At 41.4% G+C, this 19,911-nt stretch overlaps 1 protein-coding gene, 1 long non-coding RNA gene and 3 other non-coding genes across 7 annotated transcripts; 4 read left to right on the forward strand and 1 right to left on the reverse strand.

Annotated features, from left to right (window-relative positions):
• Positions 1–2,171: 2,171 nt before the first annotated feature.
• Positions 2,172–5,455, reverse strand: LOC105909265 (TRPM8 channel-associated factor homolog). The gene is made up of 5 exons (XM_012837879.2): positions 4,796–5,455; positions 4,475–4,691; positions 3,748–3,987; positions 3,263–3,594; positions 2,172–2,414 (listed from the first exon to the last, which is right to left on the reverse strand). Exons 1-5 carry the CDS (start codon positions 4,895–4,897, stop codon positions 2,172–2,174), a joined length of 1,134 nt encoding a protein of 377 aa, XP_012693333.2. The 5' UTR covers positions 4,898–5,455.
• Positions 5,456–5,923: 468 nt separating this feature from the next.
• LOC116221789 lies at positions 5,924–19,639 on the forward strand. 3 transcript variants are annotated; one of them, XR_006152564.1, is made up of 3 exons: positions 5,924–6,355; positions 14,418–14,633; positions 14,707–15,234. It is a non-coding gene; the product is annotated as an uncharacterized LOC116221789 (long non-coding RNA). The 3 variants fall into 3 exon arrangements; XR_006152565.1 differs by lacking the exon at positions 5,924–6,355 and adding an exon at positions 18,639–19,639 and having other exon boundaries at positions 13,614–14,633; positions 14,707–14,820; XR_006152566.1 differs by lacking the exons at positions 5,924–6,355; positions 14,707–15,234 and adding an exon at positions 18,639–19,639 and having other exon boundaries at positions 13,614–14,633.
• Positions 8,496–8,686, forward strand: LOC116221972. The gene has a single exon (XR_004164393.1). It is a non-coding gene; the product is annotated as a U2 spliceosomal RNA (small nuclear RNA).
• On the forward strand, positions 10,006–10,169 carry LOC116221965. Its single transcript, XR_004164386.1, has one exon. It is a non-coding gene; the product is annotated as a U1 spliceosomal RNA (small nuclear RNA).
• LOC116221971 lies at positions 19,454–19,644 on the forward strand. The gene has a single exon (XR_004164392.1). It is a non-coding gene; the product is annotated as a U2 spliceosomal RNA (small nuclear RNA).
• Positions 19,645–19,911: the final 267 nt, after the last annotated feature.

Below are 19,911 nucleotides of genomic sequence, written 5' to 3' on the forward strand. Positions count from 1 at the left end.
GTTTTTGCTCATGCCTTAATAATAGCCTGATTACTGACATAGAGGTTGGTGTTAGGGGCATACTGACACACTGACTGAAAGACAGAGAATGCAATATAACAGAAGGTGGGATATTGCATGAAGAGATATGGCATACTGCTTAGGCCTCAGGGAGGATACATTCCATGCTGTCACAGGTGGATTCAGAAGTTCTGCACAGGAAAATGCATAATCGTGCAAGTATTCTTATCCCAGTCTGTGTAATGTTAGAGGGCGCCAATAATTACCCATTTTAATTTCTGCAGAAGAAAAGTTGTCTGTGTTACCTGTTTCCCCCAGCAGTTTTAAATAATCACTTTAGCATTTCATAATGCATTCATCTTACCTGTGCAGCAAAAGTTAGGTATACCTGACTTCCCTTCATGAACCAACAAATGGGCAGCATTAACTACATAAACGTATGTATCTCCTGATACGTGCATGACCCACAAAAAAACAACTGTTGCAAAAAAAAACTGAAAAAATCCTCTGCCCCAGTGGTTCTCAGACTTGCACCTGGAACCCCCCTGCCCCGCATGTTTTGTATCGATCCCATCTTTAAGCACACCTGATCAAAGTGTGCCAGTATGAGACTTTACAGTGTAAACAATGCAGTTGTCATACACTTAATTATCGAAGAGTGCCACTGACATGTTCAGTCAGATCAGGGGGATTCCCTGAAGCAGGAAAGAGACCCACTGCCCTCCCCTATTCTCAGGTAAGTAAATGGGTTGTGAGGTTTAACACTGGGTCTTGTTTGGCAGGCATTTCATTCGTTCAGCCAATTTGCAGTACAACTACAGATATTATGGTAATGCGTTGACTGTTACAACCCTCTGCACCATAATTAGCCTAGCTATTATGTGTTGTGTAAATACATTTCAGTTTGCTGTAATTAAGTTTTTTTTAAGCAAACTAATTTGTATAATGTACATTATAGTACTGAAACTGAAAAAGGTGCACTGTGTGAGTCCAACACTTTGGTCTACAGTGCAATCCTTTTGTTTTGTTTTGTATTTCTATATACAGTCTCTGGTAACTGGCTTTGGTCAGATTCTTCTGTGAAATGCACTCTGTAAAACAATGTAACTGCAAAATGCATTAGCCTTACAAAGACAGGAGTGGTTTAGATTGATTGCACTTGACTAGTATGTAGTGAGTGTTTTGAAAAAGTCTAACCCTATGAATAGATGTTTACCATTTGACACAGCTTGATTTTGAAAAGGGATTATTGAGTTTTGAATGTAGTGTTTCATTTTGCAGGAGTTTTGTGAATTGTGTGTAGAGTTCTGAAAAAATTAGACCCAGTTTCAATTAGACCTAGTTTCAGAAAATGTGGGGAAGCAGTTGTACAGTCGTCCCCTGTAATGTGCAGGGGTTTTCCCGAGTGTTGTACCCCTGAGGCTCTGGAGTGGGTGTATGGAGAACGAAGATCATTGTTTTCTGAAATCTCTGCCTCTCTACACCTCATTCTAAGCTAAAACGCTACATTTCTTAATCATTGGCGTCTTACTATTGCTATTCTCACATCCTCCTATATTTAACATAATTACATCCCTTTTATTTTATGAATGAAACTCTGGTCTGGTCTGGTATTGTTGTCATTCTTTCATCACTAGGGACCTAGTATAATTATAATAACAAACCTGTTGCACACTTTCCACTTAGCTTACTTCACATTTTCTCAGTTGTGTGTGTTGAAATAAACCTTTGTCATCTGCATTGAATGTCACAGACACTGGAGCCCATTGTTGATTATATTTGTAGTTGAAATGAAATGAAATGAAATTGGGCATTGTATTTTAATTATGACATCAATCATTTGCAGTAAGATTACAGATACTATGATAACTTGAGCAGTGATATAGAATATATTTGAAATAGAATACGTTAGAAAGTAACATAACCATTTATAAAGGTACAAAGTTGAACATAATACCAATCCCCAAACATGGCCAGAATACGCTTGCTTGATCCCTGTTGTAAACTGATACCATTTATGCCAGTACACCCATGCTTAATACAAATGCTTATGCTAAATAGAGGTTCAGGTGATAACCCACATAGTATCCAGCACCCAATATAAAACATCACACACTAATAGTCCTTAACAAGCTATGAAGATCCATCAGCGTTAAACCGCTTGTCCTCTCTCAGGCATACTGGGCCATTGGATGATCACTCCAGGCAGGCAGACCTGAGAGCTTCTCCTCAGTGGCAGCCTCTATTGGCCAGCCCCAGGCCTTGAAGAAGGATGTCAGGTTCCTGTTCACCACTTTGGAAAAGGTCTCAACAAATGTGTTCATCTTCCCTGTTTTGTCATGTGGCACTCCCTCCATGTTGTGGTAGGCACCGAAGAACCTCTTAAAGGCATCCCAGCCAAACTTCTCCTGGAGCTGGCAAAACAGATTATATGACAGGCTATAAAGTATCACAGCGCTCAATGTTGAAATTGAAAATGTTTTCATATTAATTCTATGCAACCCAGTCTAATTGTCAGCCTTTGCATTATACATAACATAGGACAAAACTGTTTTGATTCTAAACTGACCACAACCTTGTCAATGATACATGTCTGACAAGCAACATATTGACAGGCAACCACTGGAGAGAAAGCAGAGTAGAGTTGTCTTCAGTCATGGTATATCTGGGTCTCAGTGTATGGTCTCTGGCAAGACCTTTTCCAGCATACTACCACCAAAAGTCAGATCTATATCTTAACTATCTAAGAAAATGTGGTACCTTGACAAACATCATTGAGTTATGTCCAAGAATAATTACAGCTAGACTAAGCTGGTCACTGGACTAAGTTTTGCTCAATCTAATAGCAAGATAATGTTTTAGGCAGCTCACAAGCAAGCATACTGCCAGATTGCAAAAGCAATGACAGAAATGGCAGCTGACCTTACTTTATAAAATTCAACTTCCAGCTTAGATTCTCAACAGTAAAGGATATTTTTTATAATAATGGTAGATGCGAAGAAGATTCCAAAACTGGCTCGCAATATCGATGGATTCATGTTTGAGGAAGGAAGGGAAATAAACATAAATACTATAAATACTAATGCCTTTTCACTAGCTTGTCATTAGGGATATTTATGTTAACTTGAACAGCTTATCATTAATGTTTTATGAATCACAATGTTCAACAGGTCTTTGTCTGGATTTGCGCCCCCAAGGGCCTACTCTGTATGGATAGAATCTAGACTCAAACTCAGATTTGTCACACACACACACAATATACCTGCAAGTAGGTTTCAAGTGCCACAAACACGCTCCAGTCTTCCAGTTTACGGCCTCCTTTAATATAATCCTGGATCCGACGAGATCGGTTTGAGGGTTTCAGTTCCCCAAGGGCATCACTCCACTGCAGCCCATACACCGTCTCCAATATGAACACTGACCACAGGTTATTGGTGGCCTCGCCGGTGTGGGAAGAAAACTCCCAGACATGCAACTGCTGGTTGTGGCCTAACTCATGGATTGGTCCCCATGGATCCTTTTTGCCAGTTAGCTTCAGGAGGTCAGGGGCTGATGGGGCTTGCATCATGATTGGGTAGCCAGCATGCATGAATCCTTTTAAAGGCAAAAAAAACAAAGGTTGAATCATGGTTTTTAATGCCATCTTATTTACTTATTGGATAATTTGTTTATAATTTCTGCCATCAACCAAAACATATTCCACACAGGTATGAGCACTTAATGAGATCACAAAAGCATTACACACACCAGCTGAGATCTGTACATCTGCCACAAACCGCTCCTTGCGTGGAAACTTGGCAGGTTTGGCTGCCAGGTCAGCCATACCCCTCATGACTGCATCCCACTGCTCAGCTACTAAATCTGGTCGTTCCAGGTCTCTGATGAACTCAGAGTTAAGAGTGATAATAAGGTTCTCAAACTCCAGCTCAGCCCAGGGTGCAGGGTAACCCCTAATACTCATGAGCCAGTGGTATACAGTAGTCTCCCCTGGGAATGACATGATGAAGACCAGAACATCATTTCAATTTGCATCCTTATCACAGCATATTTTCATTGATGAAAAGCTTGCATGAAAACGATCTTTAATCTACATGATTACATACATTATTTTGGCCCTTCAGCACTGTCATCTATAAGATTTCCAACTAATCCATGTGACCCTATGCAAAATTACTAATCATACATACATTGATGCATGTTACAGAAATATTTCACTTAATAGTTTATATTCCTAAACTCATTGTTACATGTTACAGATTCATCACTTTGATTAAGAAACATAATTTTGTTGATTGCAGTTACTGTCTTCATCAAGTGTTAATGGTACATGTCATACTAAAGTTCCCAGTACACCCAAAAGAAAATTTTATAAACATTAAACATTTAAACATTTGAAGTCAATTTCCAGTCCCAGTTTAGGCATTGCAAATCCTATGAGTGGGATGTTAAAAGCATGCCATTTATTAGTCCTTACCAGACTTATAATACGGTGCTTGAACAGCTGTCCGTACAACTATCTCCGCGCCCCGCTGCACTTGAAATTTTGGTGGGGCGACTAAATAGATGAGACCTCCCCAGAGGTTCCACACCTGCACTATGTCATCGTCCACAGGGAAGCGCTCACACACCACTGGTGCTCGTTTCAACACATCTTTTTTCCTAAAGTTGTCAGACTGGCAGCCAATCTGCACCTGGGGGAGGCAGGAAACAGGTTGAGTAATATGAAACGGTGTTTTACAAAGTATTACAAAATGGCTTCGTAGTGGCTGAAATGGCCGTAATATTTTTTGCTTACCATCCAATTTTTGCCCACAAGGTGTGGGGGAAACTCAATATCTGTCTTCATACCAGGGGACAGGTACAGACCAGTGCTGATCCATTCTTCATGATCTGCCATACACAACCACCATACAATACTCAATACTCAAATACAAAAACACAAACATTTCTTCCTCAATTATTTTTGATGAACAAAATTCGTTGACAGAACGAGCAAGTCTTTCTGAGAATTAGTACCATTGCTTTCAGCACATTTAAGGAAGTGAATAATGGCCCAGATCCAGATATAATTGAACACATGTTTATTGCTAAGTGCTGATCAAATAATACTATTTGAGAAACTCAGTTCTCAAGTTCTATACCACTCACAAATCTGCCTAGGTGGACACTTTTCTCTGCTTCAAGATTGGACCATCTACACTTTCAAGCAAAGTTGTGCCTTTAGTTGTCCTAAATTATTAGCTACAAATGCTTGCTTATTTGGTATTTTCTGTTATGTTCCTGCTAATGTAAGCATTCATGGGGGATGATTTATATCACTTCTAGTAGCCCGTGTTTGTTGCCTAAGCTATTGCCACATTTGTGTAGCCTCAAGTCAGGTTATTTTATGATTACAAGTGGGTAGTTGCAGTGTCCTCTTTAATGTTTGGGATTTTTTTTCCAACTAAGAAATATATCGATGTGGACAGAATAACGAACGTGTTACAAAGCGCTCGCTATTAGAGAACATCTTTGCATTTATTTGAGGACTATTGAGACTTTCCTGACATGGCTTGATTCACAAATTAATTTTGTTCAAAGGACAATCATATGTCTCTTACAATTTCAGCCAATCACACGAACGTAAATTCGACTAAGTCGTTTTAAATGTATGTAACCTTCAGGCAGGAGTGACGTATTTCACATTGTGAAAGAATCAAAAATCCACAAATAAATGCAGGGCTGGGGAGCGGTTTGTGAATGCACGCTGCACGCTGGTCTGTAAATAAATGTAACAGCATGGCCATTTGTGAATCAGCAAATATATGTATGCATCACGTGACTTTTATTTGTGAATTTTGAAACTATTCTAACCATATGAATACGTCACTCCTGCCTGAAGGGTTACATAAATTTGAATAGATCAAATTAATGAATCCCCCTCTATATTTAACACAGTGGTCCAGCCTCATGTCTAGAACCTTAATTATGAATGTTTTCACATTGATACATTTTAGGGTGAACAGTCATTTCACATTCTAAAACTCACACCCTGGTAAGTAACTGAACAATGGGCCTCATTCTCTAACTCAGTTAAGAAGCCGCAGCTTTGGCTAACGATTCCAAGGAATTGATCCAATGGGAAACGGTTCTCGATTCCTATCCTAACTTTGACCTTCACAGTTGGTCGAAGTGAAATGTGACGAACTCTTCTTAATAGAGGAACAGACTAAAGTATTCGTTACAACACTTGTTACATCAACCGATGGAATTTAGCTTGCAATAATTTGTATCGCAGAAGGCTGGCCTGAAGCTTCGTTTAACTGTAAGCGCACCCGGGAATTGTTGGCTGGAATGGAGGAACGTAAAAAAAGTGGTAAGTAACAACTAGAGGCTTTTCATCATTGTTCCATCTGACTGTGGCGATATAGTTTAGGTGACCCACAGCAGTTTTAGCTTCAATTTTCGACGAGGTTTGTTGGGTTCCGCCAAATTGACTGAATATGTTAGCAAGATATAATTTTAGCTAAACGCGTTGTGCTTCTCGACTTGTGAAAGGCAAGATGGCTTCGGCTAATTGCACGTGTCGGTCCACCCGTAGGCTACCGAGGATGTCATGGTAGGTGAAATGTTTAGGGAGTTTTTATTTTATTTACCATAGTTAGCTGTTTATTTGCCTAGTATTTCTGTTAAATGACTGTAAGGTACGGCCAGGTCAACCATCCTACACTAGGCTTATATTAATGCATGGTTTGGTGAAACCGGTCATTCTTGTCATATTGTAGGCTAGCGTAGGCCGACTTATTTCGATACATGTGGCCTAGCAGGGCAGCATACTCCGCTGTTCCCGCTTTATTCACTTGACCTCTATTTCTCTAGGCTACATAGTTGTTGACTAATTATTGTGACCTTTTTTTTCTTTTTTAAAGAAAGTAGATCTACATTGAATTTGGTTGTAGTAATGTTTGGAATTTGTGTCGGCTAACAGAGATTCCAGGTCTATGTCGCCTTGTCAAATTAAGTTCGCCATAAGAGCCTTAAAACAACAAATATTAAATGTTTCGTGTATTGAAACGGATTTGTTGTACGGAGGGGATTACACGGTAGGTTGCGTAATTGAAACGAATTATGAAATGTTTGTGAAAATGTTCTCTTAATCGGGTGAGGTAAGCAGTGCAATTTAGTTTTGTGTCTTATCAAGTTTTAATGGCAAGTTTTGTATGTTGAGCGACTGGTGGAAATCACTATAATCTCAGGCGTGTAAAATGGCCTACAGTATTGGTACGGTGCATTCATCGTTTAGTAGTAATGTTGGCAGGTACTTTTCGAAATAGTCCGTTCACATTGGCTTGCCTTAAATGATTATTGTGTCTGTCTGGCCACTTCATATTGTGATGAAGTGTTTGAGAGTCATGGTCCACTCCTGTCTCTTAATTGTGTGTGTGTGTGTGGGGGGGGGGGGGAGTAGAGTTCAGGGCTTGATAGGCTACATTCCCCTACCCAGGAGTCGGTGTGGTATGCATAGACATGGTGGTATGACCGTGAAATCGCTCCACGACGGCCATTTTGGATGGACTTGAATTGCAACCAAAATTATAAGGCGCGGGTTTGGGGGTGACGAGTTTGCAAGCTATCAGTGTTTACTGTAGTTGTCGGTGCAGTCTGGTAGTTAGTTAGTGTTCGACAAACTACGGGAGGTTAATCAGAAATAAATGTGTTCAGTAAATAAAGTGAATTGAAGTAGGGCTATCTGTTGTTTGCCTTTAATGTGTGGTTAACATCACACTGCCATGGCTTGTTTTGTCATTAAACGTCAATCGCAAAACTTAACTTTTCCTCTCTACGTCAAAATATCAATGAGTAGGATTTCGCATCTTCTGACAGATTTGTATACTTTTAGAAAAATAGTCAGTTTTGTATTGCTCAAAGCAGGATATAAATGCCCTGAATTCTTCAATTGAAAATACTGAGAAACGAGGATTTGAAGGTGTTTTGGTAGTCAAAATGAGTTGACCATGGGGCTAGACACCTTTTTTGTTTTTGGTTACTTTGAGGCCTATTTCCATTAACATTAACATTGACATGTTATGTCAATGTTCTGCCACTTGGTGGAGTAGAGCATTCAAGCATTACGTTTAACACGTGGAATTTAAAACAATTTAGCCTTATAGTTGCGTGTTCTGTATTTAACGCTGCTGTGTTTTGTAGCCTAGTATACCGTTTAAAGAATTGAAAGTAAGATGTGTGTAAATTAAGATGCTTGGTGTTTTCCAACTTCTCGAATATGATTGGTTGATCCGATGATTTTATGGTAATAACTTCCACTACAGACGTGATCAACACAAAAATGGTCCTGGTGTGTTTATCATTTGGAGGTGACATTGCTAAACATGCTAATACACAATAGAAAGCATGTACGTTGTGTGCTACCGTGAAATTTCGGTATGTTTCATGCCGCCCGTCCTCGTGAAATTCGCGGCGTAGAACCATATACCTTGCCTGGACTGTTCTTCGGTATCGCTTCTCGGCCTTTTGGCTAAGATCAAGTGTAGTATCTGTTCTTATCAGTTTAATATCTGATACGTCCCCTACCCGGGGACCATATATTAAATTGATTTTTGGAACTGGGAGATGGAATAGGGGCTTGCTCCGTCCACTCCACGCATCGACCTGGTATTGCAGTACCTCCAGGAACGGTGCACTTCCCACCCGGGAAGAACATACTTGTGAATGACAATGGCGAAGTAACACAGTGATTAATTGGCGTTAAGTGAGCTATGCTGGTTGATGCCGTATTCAACGTTGCCAGCGTTATGAAGAGACGTCACTTCGTTGAATTAGTTCTGGATGTAAGCGAGAAGACTACGGTTTATGGATAATCTATATTTATCTATAACGGGGATACATTGTATAAATAAGTTACTTTGAAAGGTCAGGAATGAGTAGTTCTTTTCCTAGGTCTTTGAATGTCTCTCTGAATTAGCTAGTCAGAGATTGTTACATAGCCGGTATGTTTGTAGCCTGCGTTTTAATGGGTTAGCCGATATACGTGCTATGTTTCAGAACCGCAACTACTTGAAGCATGGGAATATGGACGGTTTGTAGTAGAGGATGCCAGTCGGAATGTTAAAATGGTCAACATAAGTTACTTTGAAAGGTCAGGGACCACTGTCATGTTGAGTACTCATGTTCTGATGTATTTAATGACTACCGAATCAGCTATTGAGGGATTGGCCAAATGTGCAAGATTTGTGCCATGGACGTATATAATGAACGATTATTTGACAAGTTATTTTTGTATGGTGCTAAGTTTCAGAACCCCGTATACTTATAAGATGGTAAGAACGTAAACAAAAAAATGGTTTGTGGAAAATGGTGCCAGTCGGAATATTATACGGATTGCACCGGAAATGGTTTAGGGGATTCCGGAGTTAAACTAAAGTAATGTTTGTTAAATTTCAATTATTCTCTACGAAATTATTAAAAATAAAGTGCCATTGTATAATTGCGGAAATCTGAAAGACCGCTTTACACAATTTGAACATTTCATCGGACAAATGCGCGGTACATTTGAATGTCGGTAATGACGACCAAGCTGGCTGCTATCCTGGCAGGTTTACAAATGAAAACATGAAACGCTGGCTTTCTACAAAGTTTGTGATCCGAAATTATGTCCGAGGATGAAACGTTGTTGTTGTACCATTGTCTTTTAATCCCATTTCACATTGATTGTAGCTACTGAAGGTAAATGCAGGCAAATACTTCTACTTGTTTACTCGTATTGGCTATAGGGATGTTAGCCTGTCCCCAGGTCTGATTCCATGATGCACCACAATGAAAAGCAAATGAGATTTATCTTTTAATAAACATCTTAACTGAACAGAATATTTGTATTCCGACATCATCATGTTGCCTATTGTCAGAAGATTACAGACCAATATTTGATTGAAAATTCAGTCGTAGTTGTACCATTAAGGTGAAATGTATAGCATTGAATCAGGTCCCATCGGTCGCCCATAACAACTCATACTTACCTGGCAAGGGAGACACCATGATCAAGAAGGTGGTTCACCCATGGCGAGGCTCAGCCATTGCACTCCGGCTGTGCTGACCTATGCGAATTCCCCAAATGTGGGAATCTCGATTGCATAATTTCTGGTAGTGGGGGACTGCGTTCGCGCTCTCCCCTGATACAGTTGTTAAAAATAAGTGATGTTTTTAGTTTAATGTTTTGCAGAGTGCAGTGGTGAAGGGCTATATGATACACCCCTAAAATATCCTGCATGATTCTGTATGTGGTATAGATTATACAGCAACTGTGTCCAACTCGTGTGTTTGCAGGTCAAATATGGTTTGGGGTGTCGTAGGTAAGGAATTGATTAAAAACTGCTGTACTTGGGTGGTGCATCTTATAGCTATAGTGACCAAGCAGACCTTGGCATTAATTCCTTTCCTAATTCCATTAAACATCTATGTAATCTATGTAAATTGAAGAGACAAAGACTGCATAATGGATTGTCCGTGTATTCTTACAAGAAGCACTTTGACTTGTAAAAATCTTTTACGTGCTACTGATGGATTGAAAAGAGTCTCGGGCAGTGTGATTTCTCAGTATGGTAGTAGTTTATTTTTTTAAAAATCATTGTAAAATGATGATCATCTAATCTGGTTCTTCAGTACATCATTTGCTGGAAATAAGGTTTAAGAACCCATTTGGACTGAGCTTTTTGCTTAATTAATTCAAATCTTAGTATGATTTTCATGTAAGTAAATAATACATTAGCTCAATAAGGATGTCAGAGTTCCTAAACTGTTCCACTTTGTCATTATTTACACAATTCATGCAATAAAGGATTCACAATTAGAAACAAGTATGTGAACCGTTGCAGTTCGTAATAACCAACAGAACTACTTTGAACTATTCAAAATGTAATTAACATTATTTGTTGATCGAATTTTCACAGGATTTTTTTTAGACTAAAACAATTCAATTATGCTCATCATTAATACTGAGGTGTTATGTATCAATGCAGCATGAAATAATTACACATGTCTGTAGATCATGCCTCTGCACCTCAGCATTTTGGTGTTAAAGTAGCACTGCTTTAATTCTCTAGTGCAATTGAGTTGTTTTGTTTAATCATGCTAAACTGTCCGGGCCCAAGTTCCTGAAGAAGCCCAAAATAAGAAAGCTCCCTCCATAATACACTCCAGAGATGAAGCTGGAGAGATGAGATGGGAGATGATGTGTGAACTGTGACTTCAGTAGCATGTGCTCTGCCTGCCATCCCAGTGAACCTCTGTCTCTCGTGCCATGGTTAGAGTGCATGGCTATTGCCCCCAAGACCCGGGTTAGATGCTGTTTGTGGTGACTGACTGCACTCTTTTGCCACCATGTTAACTTTTCAAACAGAAAAGTAGAATATATTTTGAGGGAAGGAAAAAAAAAAAATGTGCACCATGAATTAACTTTTCCCCTCAAAATACACTCTGCTCACCAACCCTGAAATGTCATCTCCCCACTGAAGCTCGAGGGAGGAAGAGGCACTCATGGTTTTGGACTGCTGTTTCCTCAGGGTCCATGCAGCTAATCGCTCAAATAACTATACATTCACAATCAGAGCCTTTACAGAATATTACGGCACTTGGCTGCGGCAACAGGATGATGACCTGAAACCCAGCCGACAGTTGACAGCATAGTCTTATCAGAAGTAGAACAGCTAGGGAAATGTTTGGTTGAGGTTGCTGCTGTTGCAGGGTTCCCGCGGGTCCTTAAAAAGTCTTAAAATGTCTTAAATTAAAATTCGGGTAATTAAGGTCTTAAATTGTCTTAAATTTCACTTAAAGTTGCTGTAGGTATACATTTTTTTGCCGGTGCGCTTAATGACGATGAGAAAGCACAGTGGCGCATCGTAAAACATCTAATAGTTGATTAATTTAGTATTGTGTGAAATGAGTCTCCGCAATTTAATAGCTGTTTACGGTACGTCGGCTACAGACATCGCCATTACGCGGTGGTCGATGTGAGGTTCGACACACACACACACACACACACACACTTGGGTATCTCCAAGTAATCTGTGAACGCAAGCTGTCATGAATATTTCTTTGAAGCTTGTTTGTTTGGCCAACCCATGTCACCATGACACGCTTTTTATTTAGAGTCTTCTGGTCTGTTCGAAATGGAAGGTAGATGCCTCAATGCCGTAATTGACAGGTGAATTACAAGACATGTCTTTCGGGTGAAAGCGTTGGTTTCGAGCGGCCTTTTTAAGATGGCATTTACGGTAACGTGTAACGTTGGTACGCTGCAATAACTTTATGCTATCTAACGTAGGCTAACGTGCTAAAGTCAGACAGTTGGCTGACAGACGCCTCGCAAATCACATCAACCATTTTTGCTGGTTACAATAACGGTGTTATCGGATAGTACAGTGTCTTTTTCTCGGTAACTTTTACCAAATCTAAGCGTGAAAACGCCGAAAAATGTACATTTACATAAGACATGGCCGTCAGGCGAGTTTGGTCTGGAGTTTAGCTGCTAAAGTTATCTTCTGTCCTGTCGTTTAAAGCAAACCTTTTAGCTCTGGCATTGGTCTCCCATTATGTATTCGCCACTTCACTGGATTGGAAGACCATTTTCCAGGCTCTCGCATGCCCCCTTCATTGAGGCAGAGGTTACGTTTGCCTCCCCTATGTGCTTTTTCACTGTGGTTTTATGACAGATCAGCAAGACTAAATAGCTTCTTCACATACGTGAAATACATTACATTACCTATTCTATGGATACAAACGACATATAATAACAGTGTCTACAAATATTTCAGTGATGACGGACAATGAAAAAGCAAAAGGCATGTGCTCAACCCAGTGTGTGAGGGATTGCACAATCTAAGATGAGGCGCAGCTCGTTGCTGCCTCACCTCGCGAGTCGCCTCTGTTTGAACTGGAACATGCTCATGGTCAAATTCAGCGATTTTGATTATAAAAATGATCGGAATCATACAAACATTTTATTTAAAGCACAGATCAGTAGATACATATTAATTTATTTAGTGTTTTACTTTTTATGAGGCTCTGCCTCCCCTGACCACACGTCCCTATGTAATCTGAAACACTGACCCGTTTTCTACTGCCAGGCGCTTCACTGCAACTGAACAAATTTACCACTCTCGTACATCAGTTTGTTTTCAGAATGAGAGAATTTTAGGAGGAGGATGCCATTACTGTGGCTCAACTAGAGGCAGGTTGGGTTGGCCTGTGCCCGTGCAACATTCAACACAGGAATGTTTATGATTAAACTGTTACCAGAGCACAAAATTGTTTATAACAGCACAAAGTTCTTCATAGATCTAGCCTCATCATTTTGTTGTCAAAGTGCACCAGATTGATGCATTGAACTTTAAAATGTGCAAAATGTTCTTATATATAAAATATATTCCCCGGGGAGCATGCCCCGGACCCTCCTAGGGGGTTTGCATCGTTGTCACCTTTTTCATTCCTGATGAGTTTGCACCCCTGAATTGAGTATTCCAAAGAAATTGTGACATTTTTGGGTCTTAAATCATATTTGTTGAGGTCTTAAAAACGTCTTAAAAAGCATTACATTTTACTTTTGAAATGGTGCAAGAACCCTGGTATATGATCTTGAACGTAATTGGTCAAGTCTACAGTCAGAAAATCGATAATTTGATGTCCGACTTGTTGTATCGTAGGTGGTGTTTACTGCTTTTTATTCAACACAAATATTACAGTAAGTGCTAACTTTATCTGGCTGTGTGATCTTGCCCATTTCAGATAAAGTTTATTGTGACAATTCTTCAAGCCATTAATGAGGGCCGTCTAAGAAACCAATCTCAGTTGCATTTGTATAAGCAAATGCTGTACAATTTGTCTTGAAGTGTGAGTGTACTGATTACAATAGATTAAATATTAAAATCATACTTGTGTGAGTGCATTGTCCTTCTAAATGCATTCCCTTATCACTATTGGGAGGCTGATTTAAAGATGGTTTAATATTTATATAGCTATATGTGCAAAAGTATCTGATATCATTGTACTAGATAGGCACATATCCTTACAAGTACAATATACGCAATATAAGTAATATGGCACTTTGTCTACTTTTCTGATTGACAAATATACTCCCTGCATTCATTTATTGACCTTGCACAATGCACTGTTACTTGTAGCGTGCATGAAATGGGGAACCCCAAGAAAAAACAACACAGCACTATTTATAGACAATGTGTCATTTGAACATGATAAAGTATTTTTTATATGTACTCTGCTACACACACACACTCACTCACTCCTCCAAGCTGTCAACACCAGAGGTGAATTGTTCGTAGCTGTTGTCAAGGCCTTTTGATCGGGACCTCATTAATAAAAACATTTTCCCCCCATTTTTGTATTTTTTTTTTATGTCTGCCTTCAAGATGGTGCCCCTCTCAGGACTGGTGCGAGACCCTTGAGGTGAGCGCAACCACAGCAGTTTCAGGAGCGTGTACATCAGCCTGCTGTGCTGAGCACTGGTGTCTTGTTGCTCTTGTGCGTAGCGTTTAGTTATCTTCACCCTCTGTACCACAGCAGCATCAACAAGATCATCCTTCTTAGTGCAGCAGTAGAGGGTGTTGCCCCAGTGTACCAATGCGGTAAGTTAAAATGTGTAAAAAAAAATGTTTTGGTTGTTGCAAAAATCAATCATTGCACTGTGTTTCATTCTAGCAGTCACACAGCTGCTCACAAAGGCCGGAGGGTGGACAGTGGAGGTTCACTGGTGAGCGTGATGTGGGGCAGGACGGCATCCAGCACATCACCATGTGTCTCCACGTCACTCTGGTACGCCCTGTCAGCCTCATCTGGATCGAGCTGCCCAGGCTGAACCACCTCTTCTACTGGATCAGGTCTATCGTCGGATATGTCCTGCAGAAAGAAGGGCCCAAACTCACCCGTGCTCTGGCTGAACAAGTACTCCAACCCGAGCAGTTAGTCAGAGGGCACATCAGCAGGGGCCTTCTCCTCCACAGTCTCCCCGAACAGCTGCTGACAGCGAGTGGCAGTCAACCAGCAGTGGCGAGTAGATTCTGTGGTGCCGTCCTTTGCCACCAAACACAGCATCCGAGCTCCTGTCAGTCACTTCCACCGTGCAATGCCTTTAACCACTTTCTCCTCCCTAGGTGTAATGATGCCACAGAATCTCTCTGCTCCACTCTGAGCTCATGCCTGGATATTTTGTGTCCACTTTCCACCAGACCTGCTTGATCTACCCAGTCTCATTCATGGCTGAGTGATACCCTCCGAACGCAGAGCTCCAATCTCAGAGCAGCTGAGAGAAAGTGGCACAAATCTGCAGCACCAGACGATATTGCAAGCTACCAGACACTGCTGCCCTCCATCTCATCCAGCATCACTGCTGCTAAGAAGACTTTTTTACAATGACAAGATCAACGGTGCACCTGACGCTCGGAAACTATTCTCCACCTTCAAGACTCTACTCTCCTCCTCCTCCTCCTCCTCCCCCAGCTACCAACCTCACTGCTGATACCTTTGCTTCCTTTTTCGCAGAGAAAGTGGCAGCCATCGGGTTCAACCAACTATCTCCTCCCCCTAAAGGCACAACCGTCAATGGCTCATTGTTTCCTTCTTTCACCCCTCTCACTGAGAGTGAGGTTTCCAAAATCCTAACAGGTAGCCGTGCTACTACATGCTGTTGATTACCTGCCGTCTTACCGGCAATCACACAGGTGATCAAGGCTTCATTTAATTCTGGAACATTTTCTTCTTTATTCAAAGTGGCTCGGGTAACACCGCTGTTCAAGAAGCAGTCTCTCAATCCCACTCAGGTGTAAAACTATCGGCCGGTCTTACTTCTCACGCTCCCATCTAAAACCATTGAGAGGGCAGCTTCCAAACAGGTCACAGAGTTCCTGTCAAGGAACAATCTCCTGGATTCAAAAGCGGTCACTCCACCGAAACAGCCCTGTTGTCTGTGACGGAGGCCTTAAAAACAGCTAAAGCAGCAGCTCAATCCTCGGCTCTCATCCTGCTTGACTTATCAGCTGCGCTTGACAGTCAACCACCGCATCCTTCTGTCTATACTGTCAAGTATGGGCATTTCTGGCAATGCGCACTCCTGGTTTGAATCGTACATCACTGGGCGCTCGTTCAACGTGTCATGACAAGGTCCGCTGTCTGTACCTCACCGCCTCACCACAGGGGTGCCCCAAGGCTTGATGATGGGACCACTTCTCTTTGCCATTTACACCACCTCATTTGGCCCTATCATCCGCTCGCAAGGTTTTTCCTATCACTGCTATGCCGATGATACTCAACTGTATCTGTCTTTCCCTCCTGAGGACACCACTGCGTGGATCTCGGACTGTCGCGCTGATATATCCACATGGATGAAAAATCACCACCTTCAGCTGAATCTGGCTAAAACAGAACTAATGGTCTTTCCAGCCAAACGGGCAATCCACCACAACATCAATATCAATATTGACACCTTATCTCTTGTTCCTTCCAAAACGGCAAGAAATCTCTGGGTCATTATTGATGACCAAATGATTTTCACTGACCACATTTCCTCTGTCTCCCGGTCGTGCCGCTTTGCGCTATTCAACATCCGCAAAATCAGGCCGTACCTTACCCAGTATGCCACCCAGCTGCTGGTGCAAACCTTGGTGAGCTCCCGCCTTGACTACTGCAACGACTTCCTAACGGGCCTGCCGGCATGCGTGGTGAAACCACTACAGATGATCCAGAATGCGGCAGCGCGTTTGGTGTTCAATCAACCAAAGAGGGCACACGTCACCCCGCTACTCATTGAGCTCCACTGGTTGCCTGTAGCTGCTTGCATTAAGTTCAAGTCACTTATGCTTGCTTACAGAGTGATTGTTGGTTCTGCTCCCACCTACTTAAAAATGCTCTTGTAAGGGCAAATGTTACACCCAGGATCCTGCCCTCGTCTAATGAGCGTCGTTTAGCACTGCCTTCTGTGAAAGTAAGGCAATCCAGACTTCTCATTTGTAGTTCCACGTTGGTAGAACGAACTGCCTAGTACTACCAGAACAGGGACGTCCCTCTTTACCTTTTAAGAAGCTCTTGAAGGCCCAACTCTTCAGAGAGCACCTCCCTTCCTAACTTGCACTTCGACTAGTACTTAACTTGCACTTACAAAAGTTACATTCCTGCACTTCTTCTTTTTTTTTTTTTTTTTTTTTTCTTATGTAAAGTAGTATTTATTGTTACACTAGGTCTCTATTGCTTGTATCTTGACTGTTCTCTCCCTTGTACGTTGCTTTGGACAAAAGCGTCTGCTAAATGACTAAATGTATCAGGTAAACATGATGGGGCTGTGCTGCAGTGGGGACCTGATAGTCACAATAAAAGGTATTAGAAAAATGACATGTTTTGATTTGCTACAAGTATACAGACCACACTTGTTGTACCTGGAATCATGTTTGGAGTTTTGTGGAATCATTCCAGGCTGTTGCTTCCACGCAGACATTTGTAGAAGGGCACGCTCACGTTGTTGATGTTTATGGTACGTGCCGCCCTACACATGTGCATGCCTGGATGCACTCAACTGTAATGGAATAACTCTTAACACAGGTGAAGTGAGTTTATACCTGGTGGTGGTAGCCAGACTTTTGGAGGTGCACATTACCTCCTGTACCCACACACTGATTACCTCAATGACACTTCAGGGAGAACCTCTACAATCCAACTGGGCACCACACAAAGACGTGACTCCGAAAAAAGAGCTGTAGGGTTGGCAGAGCACCGCTGACATAGCCGGGAGGTTCTGGTGGGTAAAACCACATCGTCCTGACTTCATCACGCGTCGCCTCTTGAGCTGACCAGTGATGTCCTTGTACATATGCACAGGGGTGAACAGCCCTCTTTCTGTGTCCTCCTTGAGCCAGGATTTGTCGACAGATGGAATGCTATTGGGGTCTAGTGCATTTAGTCCTGAATGTGATGGGTCTAAAGTTTCCTGTCAGAAAATTGTTGTCAGCCATATGTCACTGGATAAAAGAAAAGTAATAATTTTAAAAGGGATGGTTCTCCTTTACTATAGCAGTAGTATATTCAGTCTGTTGTGGTGTGAGATGTAGTGCACCAACTAAAATGTTATTGTGATGTGAAATACCATCAGCAGTGTAATGGAATTCTGACTTATAAGAAAAGAAGGGGAATTTCAGATGGTCTTTGTCAATTTTGTGTGTGTGTGTGTAAATATTGCTGCATTGTCTGTGTCATATCCATTTTGTGTGTATATATTATTTATTTATTTCAAAAAGCTAATTTTATTTCAGCATAGTTTGTGTCTGATGTCTTTCATTTCACTCACTTGAAGCAAATCATTGCAGTTGCATGAACAGTTGGGTTGATGCAAAAACATGAATTGACTAAAGATGGATTTAAATAACACTTGTACAGTAACACTTGCTTTATTATAGTAATGTGCAGTAATATTTGCTGTGTTGTGTGTGTGTGTGTGTGTGTGTGGTCATTTGCCGTACCTTGGCCTCTTACTGTATAATGAGGAACCTAGTAAAATGCTTGGCCTTGGGAGTCTAAAGTTTAGGGTTAAAGGCAGCAGCAGTATGTTTCCTTTTATAAGGACATTAACAAATAATCTTTTTCTACAGTGGCCTAAGTGCGGAATTGAAGTTGGGCGACAGATCATGGATTCTACCCGCCACCAGATGCATGCGTTGGTAACGGGAGGGTGCTCTCCCTCCGTGTTGTGTTGAAATTAACTCGCGCCACAACCTGCTCTGGGTCTTGTTGCATTTTTTGCGGCTTCTCTCTGATTTAAGAGGAAAGAAAGAGAATACAGATCAAGCTCCTTTGCCACTGGATGGAAACAACGGGAACAACTCGCGTCACACCCTCTGCCCCCTGTACTTCTGTATCCCAGAGGCATGGGACGTGCTTGAGAGGGGAAACGTCTTTAGTGCGGACGTTGAGGGAAACACCCATCAGCCTGTTTAGCCTGCCAGCTGATTTAGCCTAATAGTTTATTGGCTTGCGAGTATCAGTTATGCTGTAATTCCACGTTTCTCCGCTGGGTGGTGGGGGAGTCTCACTGTAACTCAAATTAAACATTTAAATCTGAAAGCATAGTACTTTCCAGAGCCCACGATGTAATGTTTGTGATCGATACACTTATATCTATTAATTTAAGAACTTTCCAGGGGGGGTCGGATTCACTTAAACGTTTCTTTTATATACTCGTACCTGATTGGTTGAGGGGATGCTTCGTGTAACGTCTCATCCAAAGCATGTTCTTTAAGGACGAAACGTAGTGATCTAGGGACTTTCAAACGCTGCATGTAATGGAATGTGAAAAGAACAAATCGTTGGACATGCTCGTTAAGAGAAACGAGACTGGTTTCTTGATTACCCTAATCGTGAAGATTACGGCGGGGGAAGTGGTCGTTCACGTTTCTTTCTGACCGGCATCGCTTCTCGGCCTTTTGGCTAAGATCAAGTGTAGTATCTGTTCTTATCAGTTTAATATCTGATACGTCCCCTACCCGGGGACCATATATTAAATTGATTTTTGGAACTGGGAGATGGAATAGGGGCTTGCTCCGTCCACTCCACGCATCGACCTGGTATTGCAGTACCTCCAGGAACGGTGCACTCCCACCCAGGGAGAAAAATCATGTGAAAAGAAAGTTTTTCGATCAGTAAGCTGAGGTTGGTGGAATAGAGTAGAGTTCGAAACAGCTTGCATGTATGCCTCCATACTCTTACGCAAAGCCGTTTTGTCTTCCCGAATAATTGTAGTACAGTTCACTACAACTTTGTCAGGTTCACGGAAAGTACAAAACTCGAGAGACTACATACCGCAACTATGTTTTTAACTCAATCACAACAAACAGCAAATATTTCTGTTTGCAACCACTAGAGGGA

This window comes from Clupea harengus, chromosome 9 (assembly GCF_900700415.2).
Source record: "Clupea harengus chromosome 9, Ch_v2.0.2, whole genome shotgun sequence".
NCBI lineage: Eukaryota > Metazoa > Chordata > Actinopteri > Clupeiformes > Clupeidae > Clupea > Clupea harengus.